Source organism: Theobroma cacao, chromosome 1 (assembly GCF_053813885.1).
Source record: "Theobroma cacao isolate CCN51 chromosome 1, ASM5381388v1, whole genome shotgun sequence".
In the NCBI taxonomy this organism is placed as follows: Eukaryota; Viridiplantae; Streptophyta; class Magnoliopsida; order Malvales; family Malvaceae; genus Theobroma; species Theobroma cacao.
The window spans coordinates 33,787,567-33,815,228 of record NC_142639.1 but is presented as its reverse complement, the minus strand read 5'-3'; the positions used below and the strand labels follow the sequence as shown (position 1 = coordinate 33,815,228).

Below are 27,662 nucleotides of genomic sequence, written 5' to 3'. Positions count from 1 at the left end.
AACTCTTGAACATAGTTGCTTTTCTCCTTACTTCAGTTGTTATATATTGCCTAATTTTTCTAGTCAAACAATAGAAGTTTTAGAATTTAATTATGGACTTGTGCTTATTTTGGATAGATTTCGCAACACATGCAAATTCCTCTATCACATGCATTTAAATTCACCTTTAAGAGAATAAAAGTATACCCATTAAATTAACGATACATAACAATAACTGAAATTACAATATTTTTTATAACTTCACATATAACTAATATAAAGCAAATGCAAAAGTTAAAACTGAATTGGGATTTGGGAATTAAAGAAGATTACTTATGAATTATGATAAATTAATAATAAATGTTAGGGATTTTAAATTTGTGTGAGTTAAAGGGTTTAGTATAATTATTTGGTTTGAAGAGAAAACAATTATTTGATTGATTTATGAAAAAAAAAAAGAGAAAGAGTGAAAACCATGTATAAAGTAAAAACAGAAAAAAAAATGAAGAACATTATCTATAAATTATGATGGATTAATAATAAATGTTAGGGATTTCGAAGTTTAAAAAAGAAAAAATCAAAGGCTAAAAGGGTTAAAAAAAAGAAAAAATGAGAAAAAAAATTCAAAAAATTGAATTAAATGACTTATCACTATTCCAGAATAATTTATTTAATTTAATTAGAAATGATAAAATTATACATTTCAATTTTATATACGTAAAAATAAAAAAATTAAAAATTGAAGGGCGGATGCCAATGCGGCAAATGGGACCTCTGGTGCAAGTATAAGCTATATGGGCTGCGCCAGTGGAGCTGCTTTAGCATTACTGGTACAAAAGATTTGCCTGGGTATATGACTATTGAAATCACTGGATCTGCTTTTGAAGTACAAGCAGCTCAGAAGTTGATACGGTTACCCTTGCGTTGATGAGTTGGGATTTGTATAACAGTGGCATCGAATATTACTATTCTTACTAGCTCTACTATTATGTTGAATTCCTTCTCCCTCTCTTTCTCTTTCAACGCTCCCCTCTCTACAACTTTTTGCTAGCATTTCAACCACAAACCTTTCAAATCTTTTATTTGACTACAACATACCATCAGTTTTGATCAGTATTTAAAACACAATAAATTGTTTGTTTCCCTTTTTTTTTTTTTTTTTTTGCCCCTTTTAAGCTCCTTCAGACAATCAGTTGTGATCACCAATGCTCTATCGTTCATCTTATGTATCTCTTTTTTGTTGAATGATACGGAACATTATGGCTGAGGCTGCAAGCTCCATGCGGTGCCCACCAGGTGCATCAATCAGTGAGGAGTGTTATCCTTTCCTGCCAAATGCTCCTGTTTATGCATCTGCATCCTCTGATCTGACGCCAGTGGTCATGTCAGCCATTCTCGAGCTAGAGACTATGATTCAGTCTATGGCACTGAGTACAGTAATTGGGATAATAACGTATGACTTTGGGGGTGGAAGTTTTTGCAGTCCCAATCTGCTTTTAATTTGGTTTGACTCAATTTGTTCGCCAGTCCAGGGAGCTCTCATCTCCTATGCCAACCTGGTTTCTGTTGCTTTTCTAAAGTTTAGGATAAAATTGTAAATTTCAGGTGGGGCTTTTCCTAAAGATGATATGTTTTGTACTTGCAGAATGTAAATTGTTTTTGCGTTTTAGTTAAAAGTTTGGCAGTGCACCACGACCTAGTGTCGAGTGAATGCTTGAGGATCCACCCACTCGTCACACTTGTGTAAAGTCCCTTGCTACGTCCAATGTAGAAAGAATCTAATGCGGGAAAACGATGCAAATGAAAGGGCTGTTTATTAGTCATGAAGAGTCGTGCTGGGGGACCCAACATTTCTCGAATCCTTCACCTTTATTATTATTATTATTATTTTAAGCATAACATACTGCAGGTTCACATATTCGTGTTGGTAAAGGTAAGTTATACATTTAATTTGTTGATTTAATACTTGGATACGTTTTTTATCATTAAATAAGATATAAGGACTTGAGCTGAAATTGTTTGTTTGTTTTGCCAATCTGGAGCTGAAAGCGTGCTGAAAACTAAAAGGATTGAAAACCTGAAACAAGGAGCTAAACCTATAATTATCCATACAAAACTTACTAAGCTATTCACTTGTCCAAGGAAAACCTATGAACACAAACTCTATCTGTGCCTCCTAAAGGGTAGCGCTAACAATAGCAGCTCTAAAAAAAATTTGAAAGAAGAAAACTATTTTCTCTGTCTGCACAGTGAAAAAGACCTGAAAAATCTATATTGGTGCTGTACATGTACTTCTGAAATGCCCGGCTTGATTGCAGCGACTGCAATGCACCACCCGTTTTGCCCGACCAGCATTCTCTGCACGAGCTCGCCTCTTCCTAGGTCTCCCTGGCGGCTGAAGCGACTTGGGTGGCTTTAAGATGAACTCAACGTCTTTCTCCCCTTCCTTTAGAAATTGCTCAGACATCTCTTTCCAGAGGGCTTTATCAGGGACTGGGTGTATGGTCTGCGAGTATGCCTTACGGTAACTTGCCACTGTGAAATAACTTTCGGTGAACCTACGCACATTTTGTCGACAAGAGAGGAGAGCAGCCACAGCATGAGCACAGGGGAGCCCACGCAGCTGCCATCCACGACAATAACAGCTACGGGAACGAATATCTACTCCAAATGCTCCTTCATTATGGGATTTAACTTCAAATTGGGCTTCGTTTGCTTTGAACACTTGGTAAGTACGTGCACGCTCAACAGCCTCCAATACAAGCCTTTCCGCAGGAGGAACAAGAATGCCTGTCCACTGCATGCTTGTTTCACGCCGCTCGTTAAAACAAGTCATCAGTTGCCGTCGGATACACTCCATCATTTGAATTATTGGAAGGCCAGAGGCTTCTGCTATCCAAGAATTCAAACATTCCACTATGTTAGCCGTCAGGTGTCCCAGCCTTGTCCCTTCAAAATGTGCTGTGGCCCAAAAGCGAGGAGGAATATTTCGAATCCAAGTAGCAGCTTCAGGTGAGATTTCTTGAATCTCAATGATTTTCTTTTCAAAATCAAGGCCGGTGAGCGCCAAAGCAGCTTCCCAGAAAAGGTTGATAAGAATGGAACTGTTGAACTCCTTTTGGAAACTGTCAATGAGATGATGCATGCAGAACCCATGAAAAGCTGTTGGGAAGTTTGCTTCTACAGCATCTACAATACCCTTCTGTCTATCTGACAAGATGGTAAGTCTTGGCATGTTCTCTGCATTAATCTCAAGCAGGTAATGCAACTCAGAGAGGAACCACATCCAGTTGGCATCATTTTCCTCATCGACCACCCCAAATGCAAGAGGGAACACAGCACCATCTCCATCAAAACCACAGGCAAAAAGCAAGGTCCCCAAGTACTTGCTTTTCAATCTAGTATTATCAAGTCCAATAAGAGGTCGGCATGCATTCAGAAAACCATAGATGGATGCTTGAAAAGAAATGAAAAGGCGTTGAAAAAAGTTGTCAGTAGGATCCCCATATACCAGGGCAATACTTCCTGGATTTGTTTCTCTGATCATATCACAATACTGTGGAAGGAGGCGATAATCTTCCTCAAAAGAGCCACGTACAGCAGCCATGATGCGTTCCTTACCCCTCCACGCTTGCTTGTATGACAAAGTGATCCCATGAACACGGTGAATCTCTTCCAATATCTCCTTGGGTTTATAATGAGGATTTTCCTTGAGGCGTTCCGCTACAGCATCTGCAACCCACTGAACTGAGGCTTGTTGATGACCAAGATGGGTAATCCCTCCACAAGTATGTTCATCATGGATGGTCCTAATGGTAAAAGTAGGAACACCAGGGAGTTTTGCAGCATAAATTCTCCAAGGGCATCCCTCACTTGCACATTTGGCAGTAAAACGAGTCTTGTCAGACTTTATTGTTTGCATCTCAAAGCGAAGAGCAATGGCTGCATCTCTGAGAGCCCTCCTACAGCTCTGGACATTAGAAAACTCTTTTCCAACAGTTAATTCATAGTTAGGCACTGGAAACAAGGGACGGGATTGAAGCACAGGAGGCCCAACTACCAGCTGTTGCTGTTGAGAAAACATGTCTGATGCAGATAGAACACTCATCTCCTGATTTTGCTGCATATCTGAACTTAAGTTGTCCTGAAGATCCTGGTTCTCCACAAGAGTCAATTCATTACTATCACGCAAACCAAACTCATGATTCTGAGCAACAACAGGGAGTTGATGATCATGTTCCTCAACATTGGTATGGTCTTCCTTAGCATCAGGGTAGTTTATTTGATCCATATTCAATCCATTCTCTTCAAACTTATGAAGATTATCATGTTGCAGAGCTAGATCATTTGCTTGTATCTGACAAGTTGCCAATTCATGAATATGATGTCCTGAACCTAACTCATGATCATGAGAAGGCCCGATAAGCAAATCATAATCATGGATCTGTTCTGAACGTAGCAAGTCATGACTACTACCCAGAACAAAGCTGGCATTATGCCCTATTCCCACACATTGATTCTGCCGCACGGAGAAATCTTGATTTGGCCTAATCACCAACTCATGCTTCGCCATAACTTAAAACAACTGATAGCCCACACACCCTTCACAAATCCAAGTAAAATCTCAACTAACACCCAAAGGAATCTCTAATCTGACAGTGTTTTGGTCTCAAACAGGACCTGTCCATGTAAAAAGTAGTGGTAAATCAACAATTTATTTTTCATAACTTAAAAATTAAACATGATATAAAGTCATATTTATAGGAAGCTTGTTGCAGTAGCATTACAAAACACTTAGGTTGCTCAATAGTGATACTTCCTTGGGATATCAATAACTGATTCTAGTACAATTACAACAAAAACCAATCTCGCGTTTTCCTCTGTTTCATGGATTTCAAAGATTAAACACAAAAGGAGGGGGGGACAATCCACCCCAGTAAAACCATGATCAAAGCAACAAAAGAGTTGAGCAGGGGTATTTCTTTTTTTTTTTATAATCTGTCGAGTTACAAATAAAAAAAAGAACTCAACAATAGCAACTAGAACCCAATACAGCCTAAACTTTTAAAATAGAAACAAAGCGACATAAGAGAAACTTAACCGCAGTTTTTCTGCGCAACCAAACAAAAAAGTGCAAATTGTTTTCAGTTTGGTCTTTATATCCAACACAACAGAACTCAACACGTGGGGCACTCATAAACAATAAAATTTACACCCAACCAAATCCCAACTCTCTATTTTCTTTCTTTTTTTTTTTCAAAAAGAAAAAAGAAAGTAGTTCAAGTTTCCAACGCTGACAAAGTACCCAAAAGCAACATGGGAACATCAGTTTTAAAACGAGAAAGTCTCTCTTTCTCTTTTTTTTTTTTTTTTTCAGCTAACCAAACAGACGAAAAACCAAAAAAAAAAAAAACTCACCGGAAGATAAGTCATCAAGAGAACCTGCACAAAAAAAGTTAAAACCCCGAAAAGGGTAGAGTAGGTTCTAATAAAACAATGCGGTTATAAAAAGGAAAAAACAAAAAGGTGATTAGTGATTACATGTGAATTAAAATTGGAGAAGAAGGCAGGGCAGGGTATTGAGAAATTTGAAAGACAGAGAAGGGTTTACGAGTTGGCGGGGTTTGGGTTATAGGGGAAAACTGAGAAAGGGAAGGGCAAAGGAGGGGAAGAGCGAGTAATTGCAGGGGTAAAAGGGCAGCCGCGTTAGGTTGGGATGTTGAGAGAGAATTGAAGTAGGGTTAGCCAGTTTTAGAGGGTATTTAGGTCATCCTCCTGGCCCCCCGTCTCACCCGCCCTTTTATAGAATTTTCTATTGCGGGCCCCTCATACCTTTCTTTGCCCCCACTGCTTCCCGATTGCCTCGCCGCCTTTGCAATTGGTGCGTCCTGCTTGTTTTTGGCTTTTCCTTTTTTTTTTTTGAAGAAAAAATTATTTATTTATTTATTTATATATCACGTTTATTTATCTCGTTTCTGTGCTGCTGTTACTTTAATTTTAGGGAATTCCTACATTTCTAATTTTTTTTTTTTAAATTGGAATGTAGTATAAACTTTGAAGACTTGATAGCCTTATAAAACCCAGAATCTTATTCGAATAAATATTTGATGTTCAAAGTATTCAATTTTCTATTCTATTTTATTGAAAGTTTGAAGTGTTCAATTTCGATTATAAGATATTAATCGAAAATATTCGACAACAAAATACTCATTTACATTTATAATTTGATTATAGAATATGAAAATAAGACTTTGAGTATATGTACTTCTTTCGTAGTTTCTTAAGCACCCCTCTTACATGGGAAGAAAGAAGAAAACATAACTTCGGTCAGGAAAGGATTATAAGGAAATCTCGATTATATTCTTCTTTTGCATTTTTTGTTAGGGAAAGCAATACCTTGGTCCATCGTATCAAACGGACTTATTACCACAATCACAACTTTATAAATTTAATACTGCAAAATCCTTTTGTTTGTTCTTCATAGATGTGGTAAAAATTGCACTACAATCACAACATAAACACAAGAGACTACTGGGACCTGTTTCGGAAGCAATCATTTCGAACATCAAAAGATATTTAAAAAAGGTGGGGGAACATCTTTGCATAAGCATGTGAAAGCTGCTCTCAGCTTTGCACAAATAAATCTATCAAGGTATCGCTAAAAATGCTCATAACCGCAAATTATGCAATGGCATTATTTCTCACTTGAGGATCTTCTAGTAACTACTTCATCCTGATCTCAATCCATTGAGATGAGTCAACTCATAAACTTGTTCTGTACTGCCAGACAAACCACCGGCAGAGAATCCATACAAGGAATTGCTATGTAACTTGTACCATTGCTGAAAATCTACTTTCTATTGCAATGCATCAACATGACAGTTTTCCCTCTAATTGACTAGATTTAAGCTTAGGCAGCAATTCAGAAACCACCCTTTGCAATGGAACTTGGTTCATCCTGCCATTGCTTCCATTTAAAACCATTTTTGAGAGAACAGTAACATCTTGTGAGTCCAAATGTTCACTAAGTAGCTCATTCCAAAATTCATCATCCTCATTGAGGTCAGGTGCTTCCATGAGTTCTACTATTTGCTTCACTGCTGCTACATTCCTGCCAGCGCCACAACCCATGGCAGTAGCAGCACCCACAGCGTTTGCAAACGCTAATGTAGTAACCAAGGGTGTCTTATGTATAAAACCAAATGCAATAGCTGCAACAAAACTATCTCCACACCCGACAGTGTCCATGACTTTAACCTAATCACATTTCAAAATTAATTAGCATAAGCAAAGATATAAATACTGGAAAGAAGCCAGACAGGTTAGAACGACCAAATTCAATAGAGTGGTCAGATTTAACTTCTATAGGTAACGACTAGCAAGAAAATTTTCGCAGAGGTTTCATATTTTGAGAACTAGACACGTTAAAAGTGCATGGTCTAGATTAATAATGAGAAACATGCAAATGCGTCATCAATACCTAAAACTTTTGTCAATTATATTTTACAGTATCCATGAGCTAAAAAATTACAATCAAGAAATAGAAAGAAGCATCCTAGCTTAAAGCAAATTGAAAATACATTCAAGGGATTGCCATAAATTAACATTCAGTTTACAACTGCAACCTTTTACGTTTTTGGATATAAAATGAAGTTAAGGCTATAATTTACCTTAAACGCAGGTGCACAAGTAACACTTGACGTGGTTATCAGAATTGAACCCTTAGGGCCCATCTTTATCACCACCCATTTAGTGTGGACGCCTTGCCTCAGCAACTCCTGCCCTGCTAGTATTGGGTTTGCTATGCCCGTCAATGATTCGGCCTGGAAGTTCATTAACGCAAGTATTACTATTAGGTAAACAGCCAATAAAGCTACCAGATAGAAAGATATAATTCACATCAAATACAATAAAAGGCCAAACACTTTCAACAGGGATCCAAACCTCCATAGTTGCAGGAATATTAAACATTTGTCTAAGGATGAGGAGCACTGATGCCCAAGAATCTAAAAAAACTTGCACATTTCCAGGCAAAAAGCTATTGACAATATCACTATATATCAATGAATGAACTGTAGAACTCAATACTTTTCATCTTAAAAAGATGACAAATATTCTACAATTGTGGTTCAGTTATAGAACTAACTAATAAAGGAACAATCATTCCCAGTGATTACAAGAAAGTTGAGATGATCCAGGCATGTGAATCAAAATATGTGTGGTAAGGAGACTAGCAAGTTCAAATTGAAGGCGCTCAGATAATAAAAAGACAACCGAGTCACCAAGAAAAAAGAAATGCAGCAAGAAAAGACATAATGAAAGAGAAAAGATGGCCTAAACTTTAAGAAAGATCTAGTGAAGCAATTTCAGAAAGTTGAAATGATTACATCGATATCACTTGCAACATGATATATGACAGCATAGGAATAGATATAGAAGCAAGGAACAAATAAGAGAAAAAGCAAAAATAAAATAAAATATTCCAGTCATTCTTTGAAAAGCAATGCAACGAACCTCATCAGATGTTAGAAGAAGGACATCAGTCATCCTCAAGAAATGCCTGAGTGCTTTTTGCTCATCCACAGTCCCACGTAAAAGACTCTTCCCGCGTGGCCCCGGATCAAAAAACACTGATGTACCAACTTCAACCGCATAGTCCACAGCTGAGATTATCATACTAGGAGAAAACTCATCAAAGTCATAACCATTACAAAACAGGATCCTCGATTGCTTAATTGCTCTCTTTACTTCTTCAGAAAGTGTACTCATCCAGCTAAACGCAGGCTCCTTACTAAAATCTGCCCGACTAATAAAAGAAAACAGAATAGTACATAAAATTTCAGCAAACATTTTCTCAACCAAAATTGATGGCCTTTACTGAAAAACAAAGAAAAGACAATTTTTTTACCTGCAAAAGCCATGTTTTTGTAAAGGGTCAACAAGCACCCAGCACAAGAGGGTATCATAAGAAGCAATAGGACTATTAACAGGATCAGTTTCTTCACTCATTCCAACCATACCAATTCCTTCATCATGAAGCACGTCTAGAAGAAAATTCCCATAAATTTCATTACCAACATGACCTATTGTTATACAGTTAAGTCCCAGCCTTGCAGCTGCTATAGCCATGTTACAGTTCCCACCAGCTTCCCAATATTGCTGTAACCCAAAAACCCATAAATAAAAATTAGAGCTTTTACCATAAAACCCCAAAAATTAGAAAACCCATTTTAAAAAAGAGTAACGTTTTTTTACCTTATCAGGAGGAGAAGAGGATAACTGTTCCATGAAGGCTTTGCGAGCGTCTGGGGAAGGCGGGGGTAGTTTAGGAACATTGAGGACAATATCGACGCAGAGGTTGCCGAGAGTGGCGACATCGACAGTTTTGACGGCGGCGGGTTTGGTGGCGTTTGAGGAGGGGAGAGAGCGAGGGGGGTGATTGGGAACTGGGATATGGAAATTTCGACAGCAGAAGACAGAGCGAGGAGAGTTGATGGTGGTGTTGGGATGGAGGGGAAAGGAAATGGGGGCGAAAACGAGGCGAGAAGGGATAGGGTTGGGAGGATGGAGGTGGGGCGGGAAAGGGTATTGGGGGGATTTTAAGGCTATGGATTGGTGATGCATTCAGCTGATTAGTAGTAAAAATAAGATGAAGGAAGAAGAAGAAGAAGATGATGATGATGATGAATGGGGGAGCTGAGAGAGGAACGAATAATGGTATAGTGTTATTTTAAAATAAAAATATAAAATGAAAAATATGCTTAAAGAGGGAAGGCTGGTTTCAGGAAAAGTAAGGAAGAAATGAATGGATGGCCAACGATGTTATTTCCCCTTGTTGACGACGTGACCTTATGGTTCAGCTTTCAACTTGTTTCATCAATGTGTGCGATTCCTGGAATTCTTTATCCATCACTCTACTTCCCAATAAACAAACAAAAGCTTGCATAGAAAGTTGGTGCAGAGGGGTGAATTCAACGATACTTCTCTTTTCTCCTTTGAAAAAAGATTCAGACTCAGTTAATCTTTTGTTTCTTTTTCTTGGCCAATGTGCTCTTAGGAACCTTAGAATAACAAACTTTGCAGTGATTTTCATTGGTAGAGTGGCCATTATGACAGAATATATGCTCACATTAGGCGAGAAAGAAGATTCAACACAAGAGTGGACTACCGCATCCAACGGATCATCAATTTCTACCTCAACAACTTTGCATGTTTGTCCAATTCAAAGCTCATGTACAAAAATTTCTACAAATGCCAATCTCCATGTTTTTGATTGTAAGATTCTTAGATTAATTTCAAAGCTTTAAGTCATTTTAGCATCAGCTAATTTCCACATGGAACAACTACAAGAAAAAATGAACAAATGCGCCCGGTATTACTAGAAAACTTGGGACAGATGAAGGACTTAACATTTCCATCCCTCGCGCAAAAGAGCAATCTAATGACAAACTCAACTGGTTTGAGTGTGTAACATCCAAATTAGTTTCTTAATCAGTATGCTTCCACGCTTTTGATATTCGATCAGAAAACCTCAAACTGAAATCCTTGATATACAATATGGTTCTCCGGAGAATCTCAAAAGCACCACCAAGTAAATGTGGCCAACAAACCATGACAATGGAGGTGGTTTACCTTACCTAAGTGAACTAACCACCTGAATAAACTCCACTGGTCCAGTCCCTTGAGGTAGTTTTCATTTTTTTGCTAAATCCTCAAGTCTCACGACAACATTTTGAGCTACATCATGGTAAGCTTTGGAGATAACAGAACCAGGTGCTGATACCACTATTGGTATGCCTTCATCACAACCTTTCCTAATGTCCACTTCAATGGGTATCTGAGAAAATAAAGTATCACATATAGTTGCAGCATAGAACTTTTATGGAGTAGCTAAATTTCACAATAGCCTGAAGTTTGAATTTGGTCCTTCTACAATTATAATTCAGCAGTTTTAATCCTTCTATTCCAATTTTAATGAATTCAGTCCCTGCCCTTTTTTGAAAGTCCATTTAAGAAAAATTGATAATATCAATGTTAAAATTTACCTTTAAATTGGATGATGTAGCATTTTGGTCTGACTTGGCATTGTTGAAGTGGATCAATTTTTTTGGCTAGACACAGATCAATCTAAAAAAAATCATATTTTATTTTAATTAAATAATCCTTTATATTTTTTAAAATTTAAACCAAATAAGTTTTAGTATTTTTGTTTAAAATAAGTTTTTTACAATATTTTTTAAAATTCCGAAAAAAATTCTAATATTTTTTTATCAAAATTAAAATCTTCTGTACTAATGTTTGCCACATGTTAAAAAAAGTTTAGGTTAACATGTCATGTCATCAACAAAACCAGTGTTAACAATTATCCTTAATCAACATTTAATAAAAGTCTGGAGATTAAATTCTTTTAAATTAGGGCAAAGGGACTAAATCCGCAAATTTGAGAGAGTTAGGAGGACCAAATTCAGACTTCAACCTTTTATACTATACATTAGCTATCAGGAAGGCCAAAGAAAGTGCTCAACTGACTACAAGCAAGTAAAAAGCACAAAATTCTTTTTCTTTCCCTCAAATAATCAGTAAAGAAAGCAATAATGTTAATAAGCCCCTCCCTAACTGTTGTGGCCTGACTTTCATCCATTCACATATAAAGTTCCACATCATCATTCATTATCTGCCTCTTCTAGTAATCCTGAAAAGGGAAAAAAATCGCTAGGAACATTTAACTACCACGACCTTAGAACATATCTAAAACGATTCTCTAGTGCTAACAAGCCTAACAAGTATGGTGATTTGAAGCATCATAGGGACCAGCTTTAAAAAATTGACAATCAGTAATTTTATAGCAGAACAATCACAAATCAACAACTTACCTCACCAAGAAGTTGCAAACCCATCTCAGCTGCTGTTTTACGAGCTCCACCCATCCCAAAAATGAATGAAGGTTCACCACAGTGTGGACATTTGAAGCAGCTCATGTTCTCTACTAATCCCAAAATCTATAAAAGCAGTCAGAATTTCAAAACAATCAGGAGAAAACGAGTTGAACTCTGGAAAAAGTAGATAGGGCAGAGGTACCACCATAAATTTCTAGTAATAGCAAAACAACTATACTGCAGTACGAGGAAGATGTGTGAACTGAAAGGGACACATGCAAGAACAGTATTAACAAGCCCAACGAGCTTAGGAATTATGCTTAATGCAGTCATGGCCTTTCATGCAGCAGTTCCATTATGATATACACCTGCCAAAAAGAATTTCACAAAACCACTAGCTGTCACCATAGGCAGCAACATTTCTAACCTACACGCTGATTTATACTTAAACTACTAAGTAATAATTATTAAATTCTATTAACCCATCAATAAAGAAGGCAAGTTTAACTGACATCTAATACGTTATATCACATGCAGTTGAGGCATCAGTCCTAGGTATTAGGGCAATCATAGTAAAAACCCTTCATATCATCTAGCCCTTCAAAGAATATAGAACAATGCTAAATTTAGGCACCATACAAAATTTTTCAACAAGCTTTGCAGGCATGATAAGAGAATACATGCAAAAGTAATGACTTACAGGAACTTGAACTTTAGAGAACATTCTAACTCCTCTACGAGCATCAATCAAGGCAACATCTTGCGGGGTTGAAACTATCAAAGCACCTAAAAGAAAACCAACAATGATAACAAAGCATCAAAAAGAAGTTTTTGAAGTAAAACAATATACAAAAAATGGAACTCAAAATGTTTTATTTTCCTTTCTTTTTCTCTCTTTTGGAGTGTTGGGTGGTTGGCTAGTTGGGAAGGAAAGAGAGTTGACGAGATGTGATAACCTAAAATTTACACCAGGTTTACATCTTATAGAAATTAAGTTGTTTATGCCTTATATATAGATTAAGCTGCTTATATCTTATAAAAATTTGAGCTGATTATTTCTTATAAAATGTAAACAGCTCATCTATAAGAGGTAAACCTTGTATAAATTTTAGGTTATCACAGGGGATGAGAGAAATTATGATATAGTTTTCCTTTTGAAACTTGATCTTGAAAAACAAAAGTAATTATGATTTTAGCCTCCATTATCCTCATCCCACTCTTATCTCCAGAAAAAAGAATTGAGACAACGTGATGTCTGAAAGTAATAGTAACTGTTCTCATTCAAGTGACTGTTATGTCAAAACAATTCCAACCTTATCAAAGAAATCAAATAAAAAGCATAATACAAGCACAATGCTCTAAGTCATCTAAATGAGGCCTGAGAGAACGAGCACAGGTGAGACTGCTAAACACCAGAACACCTATGAAGCCATTGGGGTACTTTATGTTTTATGACAAGTCCAAGTTCACATTTATCTTGATATGAGGCCAATTTTCAAGCATAGCACCAAATGCCCCTTTCTTCCCAAAAGGGAAAATATAACAAAAACTAAAAGTTAATTATCTACCTGACAACTGAAGCTTCTGGGACATAGTTAGTTGTGCATCACCTGTGCCAGGTGGCATATCCACCACAAGAATATCAAGACTTCCCCAATCGACTTCCCTTGACATTTTCTGAAGAGCACTCATCACCTGAAAGAAACATAAGAACTCATAAAATGCAGAAGTGTCAAAGTCAGCTGAGCTTCAATTTGAAGCTAAGAAGGAGGCGACAAAATCCTTTTTCTCTACTCTGCTGAATTTATGATGACATAGATGAAGGACTGGATCCTAAAATCAAGCCACTTTGTAAGCAGAAGATATTGCGAAAGAGAAGCATAAACCATCATGAATGAAAGAAAATAAGAACAGACAACTAATATAATGTAACATACCATGGGACCTCTCCACACAATCGGTGCATCCTTATCCACCAGAAATCCCATTGACATGCACTTCACTCCATAGTTCTCAATAGGAATCATCTTCAAATCTGTGGAAGATAAAGAGGAGGAAGTTCCATAGTTTATGACTAAAGAATGCAAACATCCTATATCACAATAAATAAATAAATAAAGGAAATGAGCCTCAACCATATGTTAGTTGATCAGTGAAGACCCGATTTATTTTATCAGATTTGTACAAATGAAATCTGCAATGAAACACTTTTAAAACACTCTCAGGTAACACTTTATATTACTTAAAACATTTTGTAACTAAATGGATAAGCAACTGATATACAACTAGACATTTTCGTGTCATCCAACAAAGCAAAAGGGACATTTTCTACGATTGACTAAAGATGTACACTATACTAATTTGTCCTTAGAAGATGGAAAATTACCTCTAGTAACTTCTGGCTTTTGGTTGATTTTCATCATGGTTGGAACTGATGGTCCGTGCACATCAGCATCAAGCAAGCCCACCTTCAATTGACACTTGTTAGCTAGTGCAACCGCCAAATTAACTGCAAGGATTGAAAATTCAACTAACATGAATGCATATCCTAAAGACAAGGCTCGTGTATCTGAAAAAATAGATTACCTGCAGTGGTAGACTTGCCAACACCGCCTTTACCAGAAGCAACGGCAATAACATCTTTAACCCCATTAATTCTCAGCTGATCATAGCCTAAAACCGAATAACTCCTAACGCCAAGCCTCTGCAAAAAGAGAAAGGAAAACAAAATGAACAACCCATTTTTTGAATCAACCCAAAACAACACTCACTGAATTTCTAAATGAAACTAGTAAAAGCCATATGGAGCACAAAAGGCTTCATCTTACAGCAAAGGGTCGCCAGAAGCCTTTCATTAGGAAACAACCCACAAGTCTTAACTAGCACTTCACTGGGTATCAGAAACTTGAATAGAAAACCAAATATTCCATCATCACCGAGACATGTAGGTTTATTGTGTATGGTTATTGATCCACACCGCGCAGAATGTGGGGAGTGGGAGGAAGGACTTATAAAATATAAATCAGGGTGTGCGTTTAAACTCACTTGCCAGGACGGGGCGTATAGGCGATGAAGAAGGCCCGTGGCCTAGGTTGGCGGCCCACATTGCACTTGGTGGGTTCGCCAGCTTAACATCTCCCTAAGTGGGAGAGTGTACGTCACAATTTGTGGCAGCGGGGGCCTTCGTTCGCGCGCCCCCTGTCGAATCTAGAAATCCGAAGTTTCTTATTGTGGTCTCTTCATCTTAATAAGATAATTTCACTTTGATGTTAAAAATATTTAGCATCTCTCTGTATAATCAATAGAGTAAAAGAAGGCAAAAAAATGAAAAGGAGTATGATTTGTGCGAAAGCTTATTATAGTGAAACCAAAACGTAAAATGTTAAAGCTACCCTTTATTTGGGAAGCAAACAAATCACAACAATTGGTTTCAACGGTCAGTCCTTTTCCCGGACAAAGTACTTTCCATTTTCCTTTTTTTCTTCTTCTTCTTCTTAATCATCGTTCATCTCAATTCACCGTAAGTTATTCTTTTTCTTCTAGTCTCGTTTAAATCAAATGCGCATGTGTTTTTGTATTGAATTCAAGTTTTCAACATGAACCCAATATTTGGAATGGCATTTGTGAATTTGTTCTTAATATTTGGTGATCGATTATAGGGCTTTTTACGGTCATGTTTTGGCTGTGTCTACGGATCTGATGATTGGATTCTCTTTCATTTCATGTGGGTTTTTTTTATTACATGAATGGGTTAGGTCCTTGGTCCTTAATTTCAATTTAATTGAAAAGCTGTCAGCCTATCATTGTTGGTTGATCCCAATCATTACACTGCATAGTTGGGTTGGTTACAGTTTCCTATCTGATTGAATTCTAAACTGTCGACAGGTCCTCTTTAATTATTTGTTATTAAGAAATTCTCCATTTTTATTTCTTCCTTTGAGTATGATTATTTTTTGAACCATTCAAAGGATTTTAAGAATTTCACTTGATTGCTAGCGTGCAAGAGGGTTTGCTCTGGTTGCAATTTCTTACATTTTAAAAATGGCTTCTGTTTGTTATTGTTATCTTTCTTCGTGTCCAATGAGTTAAAAAGAAGAACACCATCTTGGTGATGGTCTTTGTGCGTGTGAGTTTGGGCACGCGTTTCTGTCAATTTTAATACCTTATGCATTTTTGGTAGCCTAAAAAGTTCGCTTAGCTCTGCATTTATTTATTTTTCATGTGGGCTATTGCTGACTTGATTGATTGTTTCATTTAACCGTGTAATGGAAGCTTACCTTATTGAATTGGGGATGGGATTATCAGCTTTGTATTGCAAGGTTAGGAACTACTTTATGCATCAATTAAGGCTTTTTGGTATTCATCCAGTTCTGAAACTTATGGGATCCTAGAGCAGTTGTTGTGGAAATGGCTACAAATGGTACCTCTCCTCCCAAAGTACAAAGGAACTTGAAGGGGTTTACAACAGTTTTAAGGACTGCTGCTTGTGAATGGCTCCTGATCTTTTTGCTGTTAATTGATGCTGTGTTATCTTACCTGCTGACAAGATTTGCACATTACTGTGAATTGCAAATACCTTGCATTTTGTGCTCTCGGCTTGATCATATTTTCGGAAATGAAAAACCTGGATCTTATCGGAATCTACTCTGCGGCAATCATAGATCAGAGATATCATCGTTGATTTCCTGCAACATTCATGGCAAGCTTGTTGATGGCCAAGGTATGTGCGAGATTTGTCTCTCATCACACATTGAGGAAAACAAATCCAACTCAGATAGGCAGAGGCTCTTTCTAGGAAAATTGGGGTTTGATCTTACAGGTTGTGGAAATTGTAGTTCCCAGAGCTCATATTTCAACCAGGATCTTACTCCTGCTTCTAAAGTCACAAGGTTGTGTCTATGTTGTAATAAACCTTTGATTCCAAGAGCAAATGCCCAAAGATTACTCTCCCTAAAATCACCAGGTATTGTGGTTGCAAAGCCAAATATTCCTTTGCCACGTCGCTTAAGCCGTCGAAATGGCTTGAAGAAGATAAGGGATAAGTTTTCTTCACCAGCAGCATCTCATCTTCTTGGAAAAACTGGATTTGATCCCTTGTCTCATGTAGGATACACTGAGCTGGAAATCACTTCTGGATCAGAGTCTGAGGTTCCTATTTCTGATGATGAGAATGGCAATACTATAGTTTGTGATATAAATGAGAATAGGAATGAATCTGTAGTTCTTTCTGCTCCTGAAGCTCCAGCTAAAAGACTATACAATGTTTTGGCTACAATAAAACAGCCTGATGCTAATGAACCACATGATGTTAGATGTCTGGCTTCAGATGTCCCTGGTGAGAATGATGTCTGTGAGCGTAAAGAGCAGGTGGCTGATCAGAAAGCCAATCCTCCTGTAATGCCTGAGCTTATTTCTCTAGATGATAGTTCTCCATCATCCTGTGTTGTGGAAGTTCCAAGCTTCAGTGCTTCGTTACTGTCTGATCTTATTTCTCTAGTTGATGCTCCCCTATCAGTTGATGTTACTGAAGTTCCTCTTGAAGCATCGTCAGAAAAATGTAAGCTCTCTCTCTCTTTCTCTCTCTTGTATGTGTGTGTGTATTGGTCTTATTCTTATATGACTTAATATCTGAAACCATTGGCAGTGGCAAATGTTTTTGAAGCAAGTAATAGTGAAAATATTTCTATCAACAAGAATGATGAAATTTTGAAGTTGATAAGCACATCAACTGGTTCTGGTTTGAGAACTGATCAAGTTGTAGATGATATTGCCATGGTAAATTCAACTGATGGGGATAGTGCTGTGCATAAGTCACCTGTATGTGGTGAAGAAAATGACACATCTCGGTTTGTCATGAAAGAACCTATGCTGACATGCAGTAATGGAGTTAATGAAGATCTTAAGTCATTGCCTGTGCAGAATTCCTCTGGACAAGGGATTCATTTATCATTGAACAATTTTAGTCCAAGATTACAAGGTCATAGTATTGAGTTGCAAAGAACTAATGAATCCAACCCTGACGAGGCTCAGAATCATCAGAACCCAGTCTTTATGGAAAGAAGTGAATCTGCTGGCCTTGAATCTTTTGACGGAAGCAGCGTCAATGAAATTGAAGGTGAAAATCTAGTTGATAGGCTGAAGCGGCAAGTTGCATATGATAGGAAGTGCATGAATGCATTGTATAAGGAATTAGAGGAAGAAAGAAGTGCTTCTGCAATTGCTGCAAACCAGGCAATGGCTATGATTACAAGGTTGCAAGAAGAGAAGGCAGCGCTCCACATGGAGGCCTTGCAGTACCTAAGGATGATGGAAGAGCAAGCAGAATACGATGTAGATGCGTTGGAGAAAGCTAATGATCTTCTGGCTGAGAAGGAGAAAGAATTACAAGATCTGGAAGCAGAGCTTGAATATTACAGATTAAACTTCCCAGATGAAACATTGGTAGAGACAGTACCTGAGGCAAGCATCAACTTAAAGGAACAGCATGTTTCTGTGGAGAATACAAGTACTTCCTTCCTAAAAGATGATTTAAAATTTCCCTCAAAAACAATGTTTCATGAGGCTTCTGAAGTCAATAATAATCTTGCAGTCATAGCTGCATGGTCGGAATTTGAAGATGAGAAGTTGTACATCTCTCATTGTCTGCACAATTTGGAGAGCAAACTTAAAAGGTTTGCTCATCATGGGAATTCGCCATGCATATCTGATGGTGAATACTTTGATGAAGCAGCAGATGGAGGCCAACATCAACAAGAGTTCCTCGATGAAAAGTATAAACAAGTACCTTGTCAGGTGGAAGGTAATGATTTGTCAGTGCAAAAAGCTTCATCAGTGTCTAATGGAAGCGCTCCTTCTCAGGAAAGGTTGAATACTTCAATAAGCAGAGATCAAGTTGTTAGTAAGGGAAATAGTCATATGGTTTCCAATGGGCAAAAGGATTCTATGGATTGTAGAGAAACTGGTTTGGCTGCTCTTGAAAATGAAATTTCAGACCTTAATGAGAGGTTGGAAGCACTTGAGGCTGATTGTAATTTTCTTGAGCATTCTCTAAATTCTCTTCAAAATGGAAATGAGGGGATGCTTTTTATTCAAGAGATACTTCATCACTTACGAGAATTGAGGAAACTTGGAATAAGGAGTAGGAACATGTCTGTTTCATGAGCTTTATGCGTGTCATTGCAAGGTAAGCATTCTAAAGATATGGTTGCAATTGAAATTAATTCTTTTACTATTAACGTATAAATATCGCTTCCAAAAAGTAGTCTCTTCTTGGTGGAGATTCTGCACATCTAGTATAAACTTGTTACATGTCTTGATTGACTGTCACTGGAAATTGCTATTAGGTCTCTCGATTATTAATGATGCTGCATGTATGTTTAGTTTCATGTGAGTTGCTCCACCTCAAGCTGATCATTTATTTTGCTTCTGTAAAAATCAGGGTTGTATGGTAATATATCTGCATATATAATCAGGTTAACAAATAAAAATGCCAAATATGTGGAATGTGATTTTTGCTTGACTAAGAATAGACGATAAGAAGCAGTGAAAGTAGGTGCCTGACAGATAACTCGAAGTGAAAGTAGGTATCTGTATCTATTTACCGTCTGTAAGAAATTAGGGTTTGTAGTATCATGTCTGAATGTGCTTCAGATGTTCACAACATTTGCCATCTCTGTTCTGAGACTTGCAAGTGATTATGTAATATCCTGTATTCTTTGGCATTTATCAATTTTCCTTTTGGTGAAATCCTAAAGCTTATCATTCACAAATATACATATTTCCAGATACATCCCGGATTGAGGGTAACAAGCTGGAAGCAAAAGTGAAGTATTTCGGCTTGAAATTTGATACAAGAATTGCAGGAGTCAAACTAGTATCTCTTGGCTTACCACGAAATTGTGAATTATCAAAGATCAGGTTTTACAAACTAGGAACCACCTCATGTGATCAGGTATGGGAGTAAAACTGTAAAAGCAATTACTTCCCTGTTCCTTTACTCTCCTGGTGGGTTTCATTCTTTGATCGGTTGGCAGGGGTTACATTTGTGGTATTTTTGGAGCACTGTGCGACTAGGTTGTAAAGTTGATAATTTTTTTTTTTAATCTTATTTACAATTTTTTGAAGCTTTGTTCACGCTTCACGGTAGCCAATCAACATCAATTGTAAATTCAGAGGATCCCAATATAGGTAGCTGGAGGAGTTTACTATTGTTTTTCAGTCACTTGGTGCCATACCCTTTTCTTTGTTTTTTTTTTTTTTTTTTTCATGATAAAGATTAGTTAAGAGAAGATAATTAATAAATCCCTCTATTCCCCTGTTTTATGAAAAGTTGAAAATCTCAGGGCGGGGTGATAATGGTAGTTTGGTGACGACTTTGCTTACGTTATAACACCAAATGTCCTTTCCTGGCCTTTATAATAATAACACATCTAGAAGGAGATGAAGGCTATTGTTCACACGTGCCTTTGAGACGTGAAAACAAAAAAGAAGCCTGAAACCTTTTACCCTTAGCCGGTTCGAAGAGTCCAACAGGAAGGCCCCAGCAATTTAGCCACTTAGCAGAAACTTATACTAGCTGTTATTACAAAGATATTATCTATATAATAACTATTTCATTTTACTTTTGCCATAATTCTTTCTAAATTTTAATTTTTTTTTTATAAAGTTGACTAGTATTAAATATGAAGAATATAAAAGTACTAACTTATTTAGCTGAAATATGATTTGTTTTTTAAAGTTGTGTTCAACTTTTAATTATTGAACTTCAGTCAAATCAAACAAATGAACAACCTCTGTTTCTTATTTTTAAAAAAATAAAAAACAAATGAACAACGCTTGGTTGATATTTGTGATTCCTGCAGTAGAAAGCGTCCAATCCATAGGAGAATCCAAGGCTATTACTCAAACGGTTGATATTGCTTTTGACCCTGACTAGCCGGATCTTGTTCCATTTCTTTCTGTATCCGAACCTACTATTATAGACCGTTTCTCGTTGTCTAGAACTTTTTACATAAAATGAGCTCTCTTGATTTTTCATCGGTGTTTCGTCATGCCTCATCGACCTTTTAAAGTAGTATTACTAGTCCTATCATATTATCTATTGCCCCGGCCAACAAAATTATAAAAATGATTCAAGTATAAACCAAATTCCATAATGAAACTAAAAGACATGAAATTGACGTAAGTATTTACCAAATTTCATATCGAAACACTAGTTTTAATTATTATTATTTTTTAATTAAATTTTTAAAATTTAATTATTTTTAATAAAAGAACTTCGTAAAAACTTAACTTTCAGTAACCTCACATAACATGTATTCCAAAGTTTGTTTTTGAAATATTGCATTCACACTGTTTTCAACCTTTTACACTTTTCTTTTCTTCCAAGTTTCGAGCAACTTCCTGACCTTTGACCAACATATCGGTTAGGGCCGTCCTTATATATAACAGATAAGATTTTAAGAATACTGTCAACCCCTCCTAGCCCTTGCCAAGTTAAGTTAAAAATATTTTTACAATGTTTATTCAGCTATTGACCTCATTGTTTCTCCTCACTCTCCCGTTTTTCTTCTTAATCATCTCCAAATCCAAGAAACCATCGACACCCCCGTCTCCCTCCACTTTTCCCAAGTCTTATCCGATAATCGGTTCCTATTTAGCCGTCAAATCCAATCGAAGCAATCGCATGCAATGGATGACTCAAATCCTCCAGAGCTCTCCCTCTGCAACTTTCACTCTCCACCACTTGTTTGGTCATCGCCAGATCCTGACTGCAAACCCTGCCAACGTCCAGCACATGCTCAAGACCCACTTCAACAACTACCAAAAAGGCCCTTTCTCCATAAGTGTTCTCTTCGATTTTCTTGGCAACGGCATCTTCAACGTCGATGGGGAGTCCTGGAAGTTCCAGAGACAAGTTTCTAGCCACGAGTTCAACACCAAATCTCTTCGTAAGTTTGTTCAAACTGTTGTCGATACCGAGCTTCATGACCGTTTGATTCCGATGTTTTCTGAAGCTGCTTCCGATAAGACCGTGCTTGACTTGCAAGAGATTCTTCAGAGGTTCGCTTTTGATAACGTATGCAAGATAGCTTTCGGATTTGACCCTGCCTGCTTGTTGCCTTCTTTACCACAGTCACAGTTTGCAGAGGCTTTTGAAGATGCTACTAACTTAAGTAGCGAGAGGTTCCGTACTTTTCATAATATAGCCTGGAAAATCAAGCGATTTTTCAATATTGGTTCCGAGAAAAGACTCAAAATTGCAGTCTCTCAAGTCCGTGACTTTGCAAAGAAGATTGTAAGAGAAAAGAAACAAGAACTAGCTGACAAGTCCTCTTTGGAATCCGTTGATCTCTTATCAAGGTTCTTGCAATCAGGCCATTCAGACGAGAATTTCGTTACGGATATAGTAATCAGCTTCATACTTGCTGGCCGTGACACGACATCCGCGGCTTTGACATGGTTTTTCTGGCTAGTGTATAAACACCCTGAAGTTGAAAAAGAAATTCTCAAAGAAATCAAAGACAAATCGGACATGCCAGTCTTTGAGGAAGTTAAAGAGATGGTCTACACTCATGCTTCTCTTTGTGAGTGCATGAGACTGTACCCTCCAGTCCCTGCGGATAGCAAACTGGCAATGGACGACGACGTTTTACCGGACGGGACGGTGGTGAAGAAAGGAACGTTAATGACGTATCATCCTTACGCGATGGGAAGGATGGAGAAAATATGGGGATCAGATTGGGAAGACTTTAAGCCAGAGAGATGGTTGGAGAGAGATGAGGCAGGGAAGTGGAGCTTTGTTGGGAGAGATCCTTATACTTATCCAGTGTTCCAGGCAGGACCAAGGATTTGCATGGGGAAGGAGATGGCTTTTTTGCAGATGAAAAGGGTGGTGGCTGGTGTTCTAAGGCGGTTCAAGGTGGTGCCCGCGGTGGATGATGGGTTTCAGCCGGAGTTTCTTGTTTATCTGACTTCTAAGATGAAAGGCGGGTTCCCAGTCAGGGTTGAGGACAGGGGACAGCTCGATTAGATGAAAGAGGTCAAAGGAATATATTAATTCTTGATGCGTGGTTCTAGATGATTATTTCATGTCAACGTGGCATTTTACTTTCAAACATTAATATATTTGATTAAATTTGTAAAGTCCAATGATTACTGTTGGATTATATGTTTTATTCGTAGACACGGCTTGGTTGAATAGGATTCATTTCAAATAAGCAAAATAAGTTAGTATCATTTATTAAAGTTAATTAAAAAAATTTTTATTTTCTAAAAATTGTTTTTTTATACAAAAGTATTATACTACTCTCAAAGACAAAAGTAAAGGGGAAAAGAGTATAATTAATTAATCATACTGTTTTTAATGTAATGGAAAAGTGGATATTTAAGTTGCGAAAAAGGAGATGTGCTATTACGTTTTTTAATTATAATTAGATGCGCTGAGGGTTATTTATAGTAGAGTTTCTTTTTTTAATTTATATTTAAAAATTATCGTATTATACATTAACGGGGATTTTAAACTTTATGAATAATATAAAATAAAAAAATTATGAAAAATAATTCTCTTTATATGATTTTATTTGATGGATAAAATAATAATTTATAAATAAATTATATTATATTATATTTATCTGTCTAATTATTAGCTTTTATTGAAGTTGAATACCTTTTTAAGACGATTTGCGGGATTAGATGCTTTTTTGCATATGGCCTTGCACATGCCATTATGACTCAGACGTGGATTTCTCCCACTGGCAGATTCACATGACGAGAACATTCTATTTTATATAAAAAATGTCAATTCTTTAAACGAAGATTAAGAGTTTACATCATAATTCATAAAAATTATTAAAAGGTAAAGAACTACAATTAATGATGAATCTTGTTGAGAGTTAACATAATGTATAGGAAATCTTGTAATTTTTTCTCGCAACATGATATATAAGCACAATAAACTGAAAATTTGCCATTAGGAAAATCGTGCCAAACCAGCAAACCTGAAGGAGACCTTTTGCTTAAAGGAATTTGAAAATTTTTAACATCATATCATCCTCAACAAATAATTGACTAATCTCATCTTGTTGCTTCCATCTCTTTTTAGTATGACTTTTTAAATAAAAAATATATATGCATTTTCACATTTATATTAATAATGGGTTAAAATTGGTAATTCACACTTTGTCGAACAAAATTAACAAGAAACTTAAAATACTAGCACCCTCCTAATACCAACATGTGAGATTTAGACGAAGAAGGTTGTATTGAAGTTGGGAAGAACTTTGTTTTTTCCTTACCTGAAGGTCAATGAAATTTACTTAATTAGTAAAGTCAACTAATGTAAAACCCGATCCTATAAATACATGTCATGACATACATGCATTGAGTAACATGTTATTACGCTAGAAAAGCACATAAGAATAGACGAAACATGATATTGTACCTAACGGTATACTTAAATTGATTTAACCTCGAACTAGTTCAAATAGGAATTGTATGATGAAATTTAATATTTTATAGTCCAGGAATGACTAAAAATGATTGTTTGGAGTCGATGGTTCATTTGGGATAAAATTAGAAATTTTGATATTCAAGGGTAAAATCGTCATTTTGCCACCTAAGATAATAATTTGATCATGGGGTGAAATTTTTGACCAAGATTAACTATTTGGAGTATAATTTAATGATAGGAAGTGAAAAAGTTTAATTCTGGTGATTTTTGGAGTGTAGGGGCAAAATCGTAATTTTGTCACCCACGGACAAAATTTGAGATTTTGAGAGAATTTAGATAAAATTTGACAAATTGGAGAATGGTATGAGTATAAGGGATGAAAAATATGTCTATGGGCAATTTTTCAATTTTTGGGGCAAAAATGTAATTTTTGACTTTTACGGGGGCAAAAGTGTAAATTTTAAAAATTACTCCACCGAGACTTTGGATGAGTCTGAGAATTTTATCTAAGCTATGAATATATGAGACAAGTGTATGGTGAAAATTTGGAAACAAATGGATGAAATTTTAAAAATGGGCCAATGGGAAAGTGACATGTGCATTTTTTTAATGATATAATATTATTTTAATGAAAAGTCAGCCCATTTAAATCCAAACTTTAAGTGCTGGCCGGCCATAAGGAAGAACAAGAGAGGAAATAGAGAGGAAAGGAAGAAAAAAAGAAAAACCAAAGAGAAACAAGAAAATTCAAAGGGAAATTCGCGGTTTTCGACCGTTTACGCGTTTAAAGGTAAGATTTTTCGATTTTAGCTTGATTTCTACCTTTCCTATGCCTTTATTTCCATTTAGCATGCTTGAGGAGAGAGATCAAAAAGTGATATCAAGGGCTGGACGAAATTATAGGGGAGAGAAATTGAAATTTTTAGGTTTTGATTTTTAGTTAAATTGATAGTTTTAGTTAGTTAAATGTGTTTAGAAATTAAATTGGGCAAGAAATCAGTAAATTTTCACAATACCCACTCTTGGTTGGATGCTCAATACTGTACAATGATGATGAATTGATTTTATTCTAAGGGAAATGAAGAGAAAATGATGAAAAACGATTAAACGTGATAGAAAAACAAAGTAGAAAATTAACCGAGTTAATGTCCCATTTTTGGCTAAATTTTCCAAGGAAGGGAGTGAACTGATTTTGTTGTTTTTAGAAGGTTATTGGCTGATATTTAATGGTTAGAAATGTTGGAGAGAGAATGGGATGATTTAGAGCTAAAATGGAGCGCGTTAGCAATTTATCGAGCAAAGTGCCAAAAATAGGTTAATACCGCGTTTAAGCCGTTTTAGGCTATTGCATTTCATACCATGCATTAGTATAAGATTTAAGTTAATTATATAGTGATTTAGCATTAATGTGATGAATTGTGTAAATTTTTGTAATGTGTCTAGGAGGAGAGTCTTCCGGAAAAGGCAAAGAAGTCGTACCCGACGAGTAGTGATCGGGGCGCTTAGAAAGCTTTTAGTTTGTACAAACGGTGAGTAAACTTATTATTATTGTAAATTATCTAGAGTTTATTTTAAATGCCCTTTATGTATTTTATGAAATGAGAACGAGATTAAAACGGGATTTTTGATGTTTTAGGAATAAATGTGACAAATAAAAATATATTGTATTGATTATGAAATTGAGTAATTGGATGCTACAAATTGACTTGAAAAATATATATTTTTCTAGGAATGGCTTATGAGAAATGAGTATATGTGGCTATATTTTGTGAATGCATTGGGAAATTTATGTAAGTTGTTTTACTATGCAGGCTGGATAAATAAATAAAAGCCACGTTATACTGTCAAAATTTTATTAAAATTGGTGGGTTAGTCACTGCAGTGACGGGTTTCCGTGGACTGCCTATTAGAGGGGCACGGTAAACCCAGTTATATAGTTACTCCGGTTGTAGAGGCGAGGAGGGTAACTCCTGGGGTAGTATTAGAGCTCACTTCACGTCGAACCCCCACGTGAATGTGTAACTCGGCCAACGCCAAGGAACGGCTGGTTTTTAAAAATAAAAATGTGTTTCACGTGTGAATATTTTAACACCCTTGGTGGACTCGGTTAGATGCCTCGGCCAAGGTATCCCCAATGATTAGTTTTGGCTTGAGCCTTATTTTAATAAAAGACATAAGCCTTAACAATTGTTTTGGTAAATTACAAATATTTTATGGTTTAAGAAATAAATTGAAAACATTATGAAATGGGTTGAAATTTGTTGTTTAAACTTGCCTCCATTTTACTCGCCTTTAGATATTTATGATAATGTCTGTTTACTCATTGGGATTGCAAAATCTCACCCAACTCCTTTCCACCCATTTCAGGTTCAGTATAGACTGTAGATAGCTGATCTCATCGAGGACTACCATTGGATCTGCATTTTCGAAACCGTAGGTTCACAGTCCTCTTTACTTTTGTTTATTCGGGGGCCCTCTTGTTATTGTAAATTAAATTAAATATTTTGGGTTACTGTATTTCAGTATGTATAAATTTATTTAGCTTTTACGCTATAAAAATTATTCACGTATAACTCTATAAATATTGTTTTATAAAAAAATAGAATATTTTCCTTAATATTTTTTTTATTTTCTTATTATATTCAAATAACCGTAATTTCGTTTTAAATGAAGATTTTAGACTTTTAAACTCATTTTGAATATGAATTATGTGTTTTGTACTTGTATATTACGTTTTAGCCAGTTTCAAAATTTTTGAGAATAAAATGACCAAAATACCCCTGTGTGGTGAAAATTTTATTTTGATTGTTTTTGATCTAAAATAGTATATATTCTCTAAAAACTCGATATTTAACAATGATTGCTCACAGGAAAGGAAAGAAACTGATATGTAAGCCTTGCGGGGTTCCGGTTGGCATTTCGGATAATGAGTGTCAATCGGGACGTCGCGGCGATTGTCATGGGCCTGAGGGAGGTTCCGGGTCGTGACAACTAATGTACCAACTAAACATATTACGTGCAAGGTGTCATGGTCTCAACGGAGAATCATTAAATCCCATATCGAAGAGTATGCATGTGATCACGATCTCAATAAAGAATCAATCTAATCCCTCGTCGAGGAGGATGTCATGGTCCTAGTGAAGAGTCATGAATCGCATATCAAGGGATGATTGTCATGGTCTTAACAGGGAGCTATGAATCTTACACTACTTGTGCACTAGAGTAAGGCTAAACATTTAAGGGTTCAAACCATCTTCAACTTGTGATGTGTTTTTTATGGGATAAAACTGTGAAGTTAGTGGGTCAAAGCGAACAATGCCTTATAGGTTGGTGTGGACCATGATAGTTGGTATCAG

The 27,662-nt window shown here is 36.5% G+C and overlaps 5 protein-coding genes and 1 non-coding gene across 16 annotated transcripts; 3 read left to right on the top strand and 3 right to left on the bottom strand.

Moving 5' to 3' along the window:
- Nucleotides 1-2,048: 2,048 nt before the first annotated feature.
- Nucleotides 2,049-5,728, bottom strand: LOC18613209 (uncharacterized). Of its 2 annotated transcripts, none has more exons than XM_018115198.2 (2): nucleotides 5,398-5,728; nucleotides 2,049-4,659 (listed from the first exon to the last, which is right to left on the bottom strand). In XM_018115198.2, exon 2 carries the CDS (start codon nucleotides 4,550-4,552, stop codon nucleotides 2,249-2,251), a length of 2,304 nt encoding a protein of 767 aa, XP_017970687.1. In that variant the 5' UTR covers nucleotides 4,553-4,659; nucleotides 5,398-5,728; the 3' UTR covers nucleotides 2,049-2,248. The 2 variants fall into 2 exon arrangements, with proteins under 2 accessions (XP_017970687.1, XP_088659328.1); XM_088803202.1 differs by having other exon boundaries at nucleotides 5,521-5,728.
- A 790-nt stretch (nucleotides 5,729-6,518) lies between these two features.
- LOC18613208 (pfkB-like carbohydrate kinase family protein) lies at nucleotides 6,519-9,743 on the bottom strand. The gene is made up of 5 exons (XM_007050323.3): nucleotides 9,235-9,743; nucleotides 8,888-9,138; nucleotides 8,494-8,785; nucleotides 7,650-7,802; nucleotides 6,519-7,236 (listed from the first exon to the last, which is right to left on the bottom strand). Exons 1-5 carry the CDS (start codon nucleotides 9,601-9,603, stop codon nucleotides 6,850-6,852), a joined length of 1,452 nt encoding a protein of 483 aa, XP_007050385.3. The 5' UTR covers nucleotides 9,604-9,743; the 3' UTR covers nucleotides 6,519-6,849.
- Nucleotides 9,744-9,973: 230 nt separating this feature from the next.
- On the bottom strand, nucleotides 9,974-14,894 carry INDH (INDH1(iron-sulfur protein required for NADH dehydrogenase)). Of its 5 annotated transcripts, XR_001928645.2 has the most exons (9): nucleotides 14,684-14,893; nucleotides 14,442-14,559; nucleotides 14,242-14,364; nucleotides 13,793-13,890; nucleotides 13,424-13,550; nucleotides 12,556-12,641; nucleotides 11,853-11,978; nucleotides 11,597-11,671; nucleotides 10,682-10,816 (listed from the first exon to the last, which is right to left on the bottom strand). XR_001928645.2 is itself a non-coding variant. In XM_018124169.2 (8 exons), the coding sequence occupies exons 2-8, from the start codon at nucleotides 14,505-14,507 to the stop codon at nucleotides 10,673-10,675; spliced, it is 729 nt and encodes a 242-aa protein (XP_017979658.2). In that variant the 5' UTR covers nucleotides 14,508-14,559; nucleotides 14,684-14,893; the 3' UTR covers nucleotides 9,974-10,672. The 5 variants fall into 5 exon arrangements, 4 of the variants coding, with proteins under 4 accessions (XP_017979658.2, XP_007050383.3, XP_017979665.2 ...); XM_018124169.2 differs by lacking the exon at nucleotides 11,597-11,671 and having other exon boundaries at nucleotides 9,974-10,816; nucleotides 14,242-14,323; XM_007050321.3 differs by lacking the exon at nucleotides 11,597-11,671 and having other exon boundaries at nucleotides 9,974-10,816; nucleotides 14,684-14,891.
- A 2-nt stretch (nucleotides 14,895-14,896) lies between these two features.
- On the top strand, nucleotides 14,897-15,057 carry LOC148764756 (U1 spliceosomal RNA). Its single transcript, XR_016024325.1, has one exon. It is a non-coding gene; the product is annotated as a U1 spliceosomal RNA (small nuclear RNA).
- On the top strand, nucleotides 14,957-20,072 carry LOC18613206 (putative myosin-binding protein 4). 6 transcript variants are annotated; one of them, XM_088804855.1, is made up of 4 exons: nucleotides 14,957-15,291; nucleotides 16,224-17,412; nucleotides 17,500-19,038; nucleotides 19,640-20,072. In XM_088804855.1, the coding sequence occupies exons 2-3, from the start codon at nucleotides 16,263-16,265 to the stop codon at nucleotides 19,014-19,016; spliced, it is 2,667 nt and encodes an 888-aa protein (XP_088660981.1). In that variant the 5' UTR covers nucleotides 14,957-15,291; nucleotides 16,224-16,262; the 3' UTR covers nucleotides 19,017-19,038; nucleotides 19,640-20,072. The 6 variants fall into 6 exon arrangements, with proteins under 6 accessions (XP_088660981.1, XP_017979634.2, XP_017979631.2 ...); XM_018124145.2 differs by having other exon boundaries at nucleotides 14,957-15,375; XM_018124142.2 differs by having other exon boundaries at nucleotides 14,957-15,375; nucleotides 16,161-17,412.
- A 1,238-nt stretch (nucleotides 20,073-21,310) lies between these two features.
- LOC18613205 (cytochrome P450 94A1-like) lies at nucleotides 21,311-23,000 on the top strand. Its single transcript, XM_007050319.3, has one exon. The coding sequence runs from the start codon at nucleotides 21,373-21,375 to the stop codon at nucleotides 22,885-22,887; it is 1,515 nt and encodes a 504-aa protein (XP_007050381.2). The 5' UTR covers nucleotides 21,311-21,372; the 3' UTR covers nucleotides 22,888-23,000.
- The last annotated feature ends 4,662 nt before the right edge of the window (nucleotides 23,001-27,662 follow it).

Bases quoted from the DNA above. Each gene is read 5' to 3' on its own strand.
- LOC18613209 (XM_018115198.2), bottom strand. From the start codon at position 4,552: ATGGCGAAGCATGAGTTGGTGATTAGGCCAAATCAAGATTTCTCCGTG.
- LOC18613205 (XM_007050319.3), top strand. From the start codon at position 21,373: ATGTTTATTCAGCTATTGACCTCATTGTTTCTCCTCACTCTCCCGTTT.
- LOC18613206 (XM_088804855.1), top strand. From the start codon at position 16,263: ATGGCTACAAATGGTACCTCTCCTCCCAAAGTACAAAGGAACTTGAAG. The intron at 17,413-17,499 runs GTAAGCTCTCTC...AACCATTGGCAG, and splicing joins TGAAGCATCGTCAGAAAAAT to TGGCAAATGTTTTTGAAGCA.
- LOC18613208 (XM_007050323.3), bottom strand. From the start codon at position 9,603: ATGCATCACCAATCCATAGCCTTAAAATCCCCCCAATACCCTTTCCCG. The intron at 9,139-9,234 runs GTAAAAAAACGT...TTTGGGTTACAG, and splicing joins CCTCTTCTCCTCCTGATAAG to CAATATTGGGAAGCTGGTGG. The intron at 7,803-8,493 runs GTTCGTTGCATT...ATGAACTTCCAG, and splicing joins TTCTTCTAACATCTGATGAG to GCCGAATCATTGACGGGCAT.
- INDH (XM_007050321.3), bottom strand. From the start codon at position 14,710: ATGAAAGGCTTCTGGCGACCCTTTGCT. The intron at 14,365-14,441 runs GTAATCTATTTT...CAATCCTTGCAG, and splicing joins TGGCAAGTCTACCACTGCAG to TTAATTTGGCGGTTGCACTA. The intron at 11,979-12,555 runs GTAAGTCATTAC...CTGCTTTTATAG, and splicing joins TCTCTAAAGTTCAAGTTCCT to ATTTTGGGATTAGTAGAGAA.